Consider the following 11,394-nt stretch of genomic DNA (forward strand, 5'->3'; position numbering starts at 1 on the left):
TCTGTCCAGAGCACCAACCAACAACACTCTGTCCAGAGCACCAACCAACAACACTCTGTCCAGAACAACAACCAACAACACTCTCTCCAGAACAACGACCAACAACACTCTGTCCAGAACAACGACCAACAGCAGTCTGTCCAGAGCAACGAGCAACAGCACTCTGAGCAACGAGCAACAACACTCTGTCCAGAGCAACGAGCAACAGCACTCTGTCCAGAGCAACAATCAACAGCACTCTGTCCAGAGCACCAACCAACAACACTCTGTCCAGAGCAACGAGCAACAGCACTCTGTCCAGAGCAACGAGCAACAGCACTCTGTCCAGAGCAACGAGCAACAACACTCTGTCCAGAGCAACGAGCAACAGCACTCTGTCCAGAGCAACGAGCAACAGCACTCTGTCCAGAAGAACGATCAACAGCACTCTGTCCAGAAGAACGAGCAACAACACTCTGTCCAGAGCAACGAGCAACAACACTCTGTCCAGAAGAACGAGCAACAATACTCTGTCCAGAGCAACGACCAACAGCACTCTGTCCAGAGCAACGACCAACAGCACTCTGTCCAGAGCAACGACCAACAGCACTCTGTCCAGAGCAACGACCAACAGCACTCTGTCCAGAAGAACAACCAACAACACTCTGTCCAGAACAACAACCAACAACACTCTGTCCAGAGCAACAACCAACACCACTCTGTCCAGAACAACAACCAACAACACTCTGTCCAGAGCAACAACCAACACCACTCTGTCCAGAACAATGACCAACAACACTCTGTCCAGAACAACGACCAACACCACTCTGTCCAGAACAACGACCAACACCACTCTGTCCAGAAGAACGACCAACAACACTCTGTCCAGAGCAACGACCAACAACACTCTGTCCAGAGCAACGACCAACAGCACTCTGTCCAGAGCAATGACCAACAGCACTCTGTCCAGAAGAACGACCAACAGCACTCTGTCCAGAGCAACGAGCAACAGCACTCTGTCCAGAGCAACGAGCAACAGCACTCTGTCCAGAGCAACGAGCAACAACACTCTGTCCAGAGCAATGAGCAACAACACTCTGTCCAGAGCAATGACCAACAGCACTCTGTCCAGAAGAACGACCAACAGCACTCTGTCCAGAAGAACGATCAACAGCACTCTGTCCAGAAGAACGACCAACAGCACTCTGTCCAGAAGAACGACCAACAGCACTCTGTCCAGAGCAACGACCAACAGCACTCTGTCCAGAAGAACGAGCAACAGCACTCTGTCCAGAGCAACGAGCAACAACACTCTGTCCAGAAGAACGACCAACAACACTCTGTCCAGAACAACGACCAACAGCACTCTGTCCAGAAGAACGAGCAACAGCACTCTGTCCAGAAGAACGATCAACAGCACTCTGTCCAGAAGAACGATCAACAGCACTCTGTCCAGAAGAACGACCAACAGCACTCTGTCCAGAGCAACGACCAACAGCACTCTGTCCAGAAGAACGATCAACAGCACTCTGTCCAGAAGAACGACCAACAGCACTCTGTCCAGAGCAACGACCAACAGCACTCTGTCCAGAAGAACGAGCAACAACACTCTGTCCAGAACAACGACCAACAGCACTCTGTCCAGAAGAACAAGCAAAAACACTCTGTCCAGAGCAACGACCAACAACACTCTGTCCAGAAGAACGACCAACACCACTCTGTCCAGAAGAACGACCAACACCACTCTGTCCAGAACAACGACCAACAGCAGTCTGTCCAGAACAACGACCAACAGCAGTCTGTCCAGAACAACGACCAACAGCAGTCTGTCCAGAACAACGACCAACAGCAGTCTGTCCAGAACAACAACCAACAACACTCTGTCCAGAACAACAACCAACAATGTACCCACAAGGTACTGATCATTAAGGCATTAACAAACAAGAAGTCGCTAACAAAACAACAACAACCAACAATCTCACAAGTAAAGAACAAACCTCTAATAAGCCAGTGTGCTCTGACACTCCAGCTGGCTTACTGAGCAGGTGTGTGTGTGTGTGTGTGTGTGTGTGTGTTGTACTGAGATTGAAGAGGTAGGAGGAATTGAGTCACTTTTTTTAAAAACCTCACTCTATCCTTACTATCTCTCTCTTTCTGACTCACTTCTCTCTCTCTCTCTCTCCCCCGCTTTCTCGTGTTGATCCCGGGCGGAGAAGTGAAAGCGAGGGATTTTCATTAACTTTGGCAGTGTGGTCCGGCCAGAAAAAATAGGGAGTTAGTAATTAGAATGTGTGTGTGTGTGTGTGTGGTTGAAATGAAAGACGCTCACACTCACTTAGCAGCCAATTATGGCCCACATTAGCATAAGACAAGCTCAGCTAATGAAATAAGCCCTCTGCCCGTCTCTCTCTCTCTCTCTCTCTCTCTCTCTCTCTCTCACTTCCTGTATCATTCTCTGTCGATGTGTCTCGGGAGTAAGCTTATGGGTCCATGAATATGATGAATTTGGTGTGTGTGTGTGTGTGTGTGTTTCACAGCTTTTTTATCTGTATTAATGCCTGAGATGAAATTTGCTGATTGAAATCTTGGAATCTTGGCCTGACGGAAACTCAAATTTTTCCATATGATGGAATATTTACGGAATATTTTTTGGGATTTTAATGCCTGGTGAGTCCAATCCCTTGTCTTTGTCTTTTTACCGTTTCCTCCTGGATTCCTCGAGGGATGTAACAGAATTCAGTATTCGGAAATTTCCTTACCTTTGCTTTAGGCCACGCCCACTTCAGGTATAAATCTAAACACCATTAGTCTTGCAGCAGAGCTTCAGGATACAGACTCTTTATTTCTGATTAAAGGGCAGGATATTATAGCAGGTATAATCTGGACCAGGCTTGCGGTGAGGATGATGATGAGAAGTGAAGAGGTTTATAACGAGTGAAATGTGACAAATCCTGTCTTAAGTGTTAATTAAAGATGGACGTATTTGACCTTCAGCTGTTTGTGACATGACGCTGCTGTATGTTGATGCGTGGAAGTGCATTTGAAACGTGTTATCATAGAATCATAGCAGCCAGGTGTGTGTGTGTAATTGTGGGTGTGTGTGTGTGTGTGTGTGTAATTGTGGGTGTGTATGTGGCCATGAAAACCATCTGGCCTCTTGAAAGCTCCTGAGCTGTTAATTACACTTCACATGCTCTGATATCTCTCTCTCTCTCTCTCTCTCTCTCTCTGATCCTTCTCTGTTGTTTCTTCTCACTCCCTCATCCTTGTCGCACCAGTGCAGGAGATAAACCTCTGACACACACTCTGTCTCTATTTCTCTCTCTCTCTCTCTCTCTCTCTCTCTCTCTCTCTCTCTTTTTCACTCTCTCTCTTCCCTCTCCCCCTTTCTCTATTTCTCTCTCTCTGTCTCTCTCTCTCTTCCCTCTCCCCCTTTTCTCTATTTCTATCTCTATCTTTTTCCCTTTCTCTCTCTCCATCTCTCTTCTCACTCCCTCATCCTTGTTGCACCAGTGCAGGAGATAATAAGAGCATCCGGTCACTGCGACGTTAACGTCACCTTCATCACCACGGAGTTACGACTGCTTATAACACACTGTGATCGTTTACTGTGTTTAAGAATGAAACAGAACAGGTTACTGATTTATTTACATCTATTTATGAGCTTAGAGGAAACTAGAGCTAAATGAGTCACGAGTTATAAATAAGAATTTGTATAATTAACAAATGTCCAAGAAAAAACAAACAAAAAGAAACGTTTTTAATAGCAGCTTTAAAAAAAAAAAAAAAAATTAATCAATTAATTCATTCATTCATTTTTGTTAACGAATGGTGTCATTTTGCCAATTTTTTTTTCTAGCAGTAGGATTTAAATGAAAACTGAATTTCAATTCTTTTTTATTTTTAAAATTTTTTTACAAATGTGAAATACAAGTTTCAATTGAATCAAATTAATCACATTAAAAAACAATGAAATAAATAAAATAAAATAAATAAAAACAATTCTTAAGAACAAATTTAGAATGGAATTTTAACAAAAATAAGTGAATTTTTGTGAAACTTTTTGATCAAAAGTGAGTCAGAATTTAGTTTAATAAATTTCAGTTTAAGAATTTCATTGTGGCGCAAAAATATTTCATTTTCTGGTAATCTGATTATTAAAAAAATATATTAAAACAGTGAAATATTTGTATTTTAAATGAGTTTATATAAATGAAAAAAAAATCTAACTACAAGTTACTGAAGTGAATATATAATAAAATTTTACAGAGAATTGCTAACAACAAAAAAGTATTGCTGAATGAAGCTCAGGTTTCATGATAAAAATGGTGAGAAGGTAAACGTAAGCTCTCTTCTGATTGGTCAGCCAGGTGAATCCTCCAGACTCTCATTAACCCGATGCTTTCTACCATGTCTGGTCACTGGACAGCAGTGAGACCAGACGAGGTTCTCTCTGGTTTTCTACGTAGACGATCATGGTGGCTTTAGAACATGGCACTGGAGTAGAGAAGAGATTTTAGTGTGACCTCTGGCACTACCCCAGGTCAGAGTCTGGTGACTTGGTGGTACTCACTGATGCTGTGGATGATGGATCTGTGACCAGGAGACAGCCTGTGACCAGGAGACAGCCATGGACAGAGCCACTTGGGGACTTTCACACCGTCACGTTACATTGGTCAGCTTGTGTAAAGCTGCTGTGAGACACTATGTCCAAAGCAACAACCAACAATATACCACAAGGTACTGACTATTAAAGCATCAAAATGTCCCTATGACCCCTGGGATAGACTCCAGGTTCATGAGTGTAGGATCAATGGTACAGAAGATGGATGGATGGTTGGTTGGTTGGTTGGATGGATGGTTGGATGGATGGATTGATAGATGGTTCCCCAGTGTAGGATCAATGGTACAGAAGATGGATGGATGGTTGGTTGGTTGGATGGATGGATGGATGGATGGATGGCTGGTTGGATGGATGGTTGGATGGATGGATTGATAGATGGTTCCCCAGTGTAGGATCAATGGTACAGAAGATGGATGGATGGTTGGTTGGTTGGTTGGTTGGATGGATGGATGGCTGGTTGGATGGATGGTTGGATGGATGGATGGATTGATAGATGGTTCCCCAGTGTAGGATCAATGGTACAGAAGATGGATGGATGGTTGGTTGGTTGGATGGATGGATGGATGGATGGATGGATGGATGGCTGGTTGGATGGATGGTTGGATGGATGGATTGATAGATGGTTCCCCAGTGTAGGATCAATGATACAGAAGATGGATGGATGGATGGATGGATGGATGGAAGGATGGATGGATGGATTGATGGATGGATGGATGGATATCAATCAAAGAGGTGCTTTGAGACAATGTCCATTGTAAAAGGCGCTATACAGATAAATTGAATTGAATTATTTTAGTTTACAACAAAATCTAGAAGAGGAAGCAGAGAGACATCTTTTCTTTCCAGCAGAAGATGACAGCTGCAGCTGCAGGAATATAAAACGATCAGACGGACGCTGATTTGGTGACAAACATCCTTGAATTCGCTAAATTTCTCAGAGGAGGAAGGAGAAGAACGGCAGCATGGCCGAAACCGGACGGAAATAAAATCAGGGGGTTGCAGGTGGACTGGAGGAAATGAAGCGAGTGGAAATTGAATGGAGCCGTTGTCACATTGTTGTGTTTTTTTTTTTTTTTTGCCTGATTCACTTGTCAGTAAAAACACCTCACACCTCAGCCGTGACTGATGGACCCGTGTCCTAGCGTGTTGGAACAGGAAGGTGCTTTTAAGCAGCTCTGGCAGCCGAGTGCGGCGGATTTAACCAGGACACGTTCAGCGTCTCCACTCCGCCTCGTTAGCTCAGCGCTGGAGAAGTTGTGTGAGAAAGAAGGAAGATTACAGTTTCTCTTTTTTTTTTCTTTCCCTGTCCTTCCTTTCTCGTTCCGCTGTGATTCCTGTTTGATCTCAACTCTTTCATCTTGCTCTTAGTGCTGCGATCTGCCAGCGTTATTATCCTTCCTGCGAGGAAGACGATGACGAAGAATGAGAGGAGGGTGCACAGAGAGATAGAGAAAGAGAGAAACAGAGAGAGAGAGAAAGAAACGGAGAGAGAGAGAGAGAGAGAGAGAGAGAAAGAAACGGAGAGAGAGAGAGAGAAACAGAGAGAGAGATAAAAAGAGAAGGAGATTTGCATTTACTTGAAATAATGTCAACATCATGTAGTGATGTTAAAATGATGTCCTCATGGATTCTGTAACAGGAACACACACACACACACACACACACACACTGCATTCTCACCAGCAAAGAATGACATGTTTCATTAGTAAATCTGAATCTCTTGAGCTTCTGCGTCGTTTCCATCACAAAACATCATGAAAGTAGCAGAACTTCTGCAGACATGAAATATTTACCAGTGACACACACACACACACTTATCCTCAATATCTCTAACATCATCCTTATTAATCTTATCCTCATCCTCATTAACGCAAACCCAACTTTAACAACCCCAGTTATTTATTTCAGCCCAACTCTGACTTTCATATCCGAACCCTCAACCTCATTAACCCTCAACCTCATTAACCCTCAACCTCATTAACCTTCAACCTCATCAACCCTGATCCCAACCACAGTGAAACAAACTAATTTTTATTTCCTCAACCTCATTGACCATAACCTCATTCTCATTAACCCAAACCTCAACCTCAACAACTCTTACCTCATCCTCATTTAGGCTAACCTCACTACCATTAATCTCAACCTCATTAATCTGAATGGCATCCTCATTAACCCAAGCCTCAACCTCATTACCTTTGACCTCAACCTCACTGACGCACACCTCATCCTCATTAACCCTAACCTAACCCTCATTAACTGTAACCTCATCCTCAATCACCTTCTTCCCAACCTTGAATAACTTTACCTCATAAATCTAAGCTAATTATCCTTTACCTCAATCTCAACAACCTCAACCTTAATATGTCTTAATATACCTTTTATACCTCAGACTTTATTTCTCACTAAGTGGAATCTTAAACATTTAGTACCCCAAATATCTAAAGTAAATCTTTTAGTTTTCCAAAAATTTAAAAGCTGTTTTTTGTGTGTAAAAAAGCATGTTTATCTCCACAAAGACAAAACGGCTGTCTATTACTGTCATTATGGGACATTTGTGTTTTTCCTCTTTGCCTCTTTGATCCCAGTCGAGCTGAAGAGGGAACAAATTGGCCTTGATTATATACACTGCGCTTGTCTGATTGTATCCTCTGAGTAGTAGCCATCCATCACAGACCACTGCACTGCTATTTCACTGTCAATCAAACATCGCCACGGAGACGGGAGCGGACACGCCACCGGCTCGCCAAGATCCGGGAGCATCTCAGCCCGCGGGAACAATTCTAATTAGATTCTGTGACCACAGAGGAGATGAAAAACATTTAATAACTCAAACATTTTAGAAATTTTAGACGGATTATATTTTCATTACCTCCAGAAATTTGGGGTAAAGACTTCAGGAGGAAATCTCTGTATATGTTTATTTCTAAATCAAAATAAACTGAAATAATGCTGCCTGAAATTTAATACAAGTAAATAAAATAAAATAAAAGTAAATAAATGAAATAAGGAATTCACTTTGAATACTATTAACAATAAAAATATATAAAAAATTCAAATGAAAGAAGTATAATATTAAAAATAATTATAATAATAATGATGATGATGATGATGATGATGATGAAAAATGATAATAAAAAAGAACTAAAACTAAAATAAACTAAAGTAAACTAAAATAATGCTGCTAGAAATTTAAAACAAGTAAATAAACTAAAATAAAATAAAAAAATGAAATTAGGAATACTATTAAGGATAGAAAATATAAAATTTAAATAAAAGAAGAATAATATTAAACATAAATAATAATAATAATAATAATAATAGTAACATTGATAAAGAAAGATACTAAAAAAAGAATATTACTATTACAAGTGATAATATTTTTTGAATAATAAATATGAAATCTGAAATAATGCTGCCTGAAATTCAAGTAAATAAATTAAAATCAAATAAAATTAAATTAAAATTAAATTAGGAATTCACTGGGAATACTATAACAATTTAAAATATAATTTAAATCAAAGAAGTATAACAAAAATAATTGTAATAATAATAATAATAATAATAATAATAATAATAATAATAATATTAATGATGATAAATAAAGATAATAAATAGAGATAATAAAAGTAATATATATGGATAATATATATTACTATTACTATTGATTATATTATTTGGAAAATAAATATAAAAACTGAAATAATGCTTCCTGACATTTAACTATAAAATAAAATAAAATAAAATAAATAAATGAAATAAGGAATTAATTAGGATAGTTATTATGGATTAAAAATATAAAAAAAAATTAAATGAAAGAAGTATAATATTAAAATAATTGTAATCAATAATAATAAGAAGAATAAGAATAAAAATATAATATACTATTACAATCAATTATATTTTTTTGAAATTAAATATAAAAATAAAATATATATGTTAATAAAAAATGTTAAATGTTAATAGAAATAGATAAATATACAAACATAAAATGATAATTTTCATATTTAGTAAGTAAAAATAAAATCTAAAAAATATTTTTTATAAATATAGATTTAACTGTAGATTACATGTAGATTTAATATTATATTATAATATATGATAATTAAATATTTGAAAAAATATATAAATGAATAAATAAATAATTAATTAAATAAATAAATAAAGTGCATGGTGTCCAGCCCTGGTGTGGTGAAGCAGCTGATTTCATTCTTACACTTCTTCAGTAAAAATAAAAACTGTACATGTGTCACGTGGCTGCCGATCGGTGCGCTAAGTTCTGTTGGGTTCACATGCGGCTGCTGATCGGTGCGCTAAGTTCTGTTGGGTTCACATGCGGCTGCTGATCGGTGCGCTAAGTTCTGTTGGGTTCACATGAGGCTGAGCGACGAAGAGTGCGATAATTATCACATTCTCACTGATAAAATCCCACAGAAACAGCAGGCGTGTCGTAGCTTAGATCTCCATTACATGCTTCCTCTTAACGTCCAATCAGAGACGAGCAGGAGACGTGACCGCGGCGGTGTGACCGCGGCACACGTCATTAAACACAACCGGGCCAAGAAAAGGGGAGGAAATCAGACAGGATTTCAAAAAATAATTATTATTTAAAAAAAATTAAGTGTCAGAGATCAGATTTATTAATAAACATGTGATGATGAGAGAAAGAGAGAAAGAGAGAGAGGGAGAGAGAGATTGTGTGTGTTTCAGAGAGAGAGAGAGAGAGATAGAAAGAAAGAGAGAGAAAGAAGGATGAAGAGAGAGAGAGAGAGAGAGAGAGAAAGAAAGAGAGAGAAAGAAGGATGAAGAGAGAGAGAGAGAGAGAGAGAGAAAGAAAGAGAGAGAAAGAAGGATGAAGAGAGAGAGAGGGAGAGAGAGAGAAAGAAAGAGAGAGAAAGAAGGATGAAGAGAGAGAGAGAGAATATCGTTACAGATCAGGTCTAAATTTTTGTGTAGCAGGTAGAACAGTAAACAGAGTAAATATGGGTATTTTATAAGGTAACTTGTATTTGTGTGTGTGTGTGTGTGTGTGTGTCAGATAGCTATAATGGGTATTACTGAGCTGACTGGACTCATGTGTGTTTATGAGCAGCATATGGAAATGCAGAGGGGTATATTACCTTTCAGGGGCAATATAAGGTGTGTGTGTGTGTGTGTGTGTGTGTGTGTGAAGCAGTGTGGTAGATGAGGTGAAGTAGATTGCATCGCCATATAGTAGATTAGATTTCCCAATGCTAGTTTATGTGAAGAGGAGTGTATGACAATTTATGGATGTGTGTGTGTGTGTGTGTGTGTGTGTGTGAACACTCAGTAATGATAAGCTTCACCCTGTACCACTTCTTTCCCCATGATTCAGTCTTTAAGGGCTTCCCTCAATCCTGTGTTTGTGTGTGTGTGTGCACTTATTATAGTAAATGGCAACATACCAACTAGTGTTATTGTAAACACACACACACACACACTCTAGTGTTACACACACACACACACACTCTAGTGTTACACACACACACACACACTCTAGTGTTACACACACACACACACACACTCTAGTGTTACACACACACACACACACTCTAGTGTTACACACACACACACACAGGGTTTGAGCCAATTTGACCAAAAGGACCAAATTGTGATGGCTAGACCACTGGATCAGAACATCTTCAAAACTGCAGCTCTTGTGTGTTGTTCCCGGTCTGCAGTGGTCAGTATCTATCAAAAGTGGTCCAAGGAAGGAACAGTGGTGAACCGGAGACAGGGTTGCTGAGGAAGAATTGCTGAAGAGGTTAATGCTGGTTCTGATAGAAAGGGGTCTGAATACACAGTGCAGGACAGTTTGTTGCGTATGGGGCTGCATAGCCGCAGACTGGTCAGGGTGCCCATGCTGACCCCTGTGCACTGCTGAAAGCACCAACAATAGGCATCAGAACTGGACCACAGAGCAATGGAAGAAGGTGGCCTGGTCTGATGAATCGCATTTTCTTTTACATCACGTGGATGGCCAGGAGCGTGTGCGTCTCTTACCTGGGGAACACATGGCAGCAGGATGCACTATGGGAAGAAAGCGAGGCGGTGGAGGCAGTGTCATACTTCGGGCAGTGTTCTGCTGGGAAGGTCCTGCTGTCCATGTGGATATTCCTTTGAGTTCACACAGGTGTGTGTGTGTGTGTTCTTGTTGATGAGACCCACCACAGTCGTGTCATCTGCGAACTCAGTCGTGAGTCAGCAGAGTGACCAGCAGTGGACTGAGCACACAGCCCTGAGGAGCTCCAGTGTTCAGTGTGGTGGTGCTGGAGATACTGTTCCCGATCCGGACTGACCGAGGTCTCCCAGTCAGGAAATCCAGGATCCAGTTGCAGAGAGAGGTGTTCAGGCCCAGGAGGCTCAGCTTCTTAATCAGCTGCTGAGGGATGATTGTGTTGAATGCTGAACTGGAGTCTATGAACAGCATTTGTATGTATGAGTCCTTATTGTCCTGGTGGGTGAGGGCAAGATGGAGGGTCGTAGAGATGGCATCATCTGTGGAGCGGTTTGGACGATACACAAATATCGCATGGGGCCCAGTGAGGATGGTAGCAGGATCTTAATAGTTGTAGATAGTAAACACACTATCGTTATATTAAACAATCTACCCCCCCCACACACACACAAGCATTTCTGGTCTCTCCTTTCTTTAACTGTCAAATCTTTTTCTCTTCCTCTTTCTCTTCTACATTGTCGTCACTCCTCTGATGGAGAGATTTTCTTGCCTTCGCATTTTTGATTCGTTTTTTCTCTCCACTCTCATTCCGATG

At 40.5% G+C, this 11,394-nt stretch overlaps 2 protein-coding genes across 4 annotated transcripts in view; both read left to right on the forward strand.

Moving 5' to 3' along the window:
- Nucleotides 1–11,394, forward strand: part of LOC131349274 (zeta-sarcoglycan) — a 165,970-nt gene that overhangs the window by 22,947 nt on the left and 131,629 nt on the right. The gene's annotated exons all lie outside the window — the stretch shown is intronic.
- On the forward strand, nucleotides 640–2,007 carry LOC131349273 (sericin-2-like). The gene has a single exon (XM_058384823.1). It carries the CDS (start codon nucleotides 765–767, stop codon nucleotides 1,899–1,901), a length of 1,137 nt encoding a protein of 378 aa, XP_058240806.1. The 5' UTR covers nucleotides 640–764; the 3' UTR covers nucleotides 1,902–2,007.

The sequence above is a fragment of the Hemibagrus wyckioides genome, linkage group LG29, assembly GCF_019097595.1.
Source record: "Hemibagrus wyckioides isolate EC202008001 linkage group LG29, SWU_Hwy_1.0, whole genome shotgun sequence".
Classification (NCBI taxonomy): domain Eukaryota; kingdom Metazoa; phylum Chordata; class Actinopteri; order Siluriformes; family Bagridae; genus Hemibagrus; species Hemibagrus wyckioides.

What these genes read in the sequence shown, in the direction of transcription:
- LOC131349273 (XM_058384823.1), top strand. Translation starts at nt 765, where the DNA reads ATGACCAACAACACTCTGTCCAGAACAACGACCAACACCACTCTGTCC.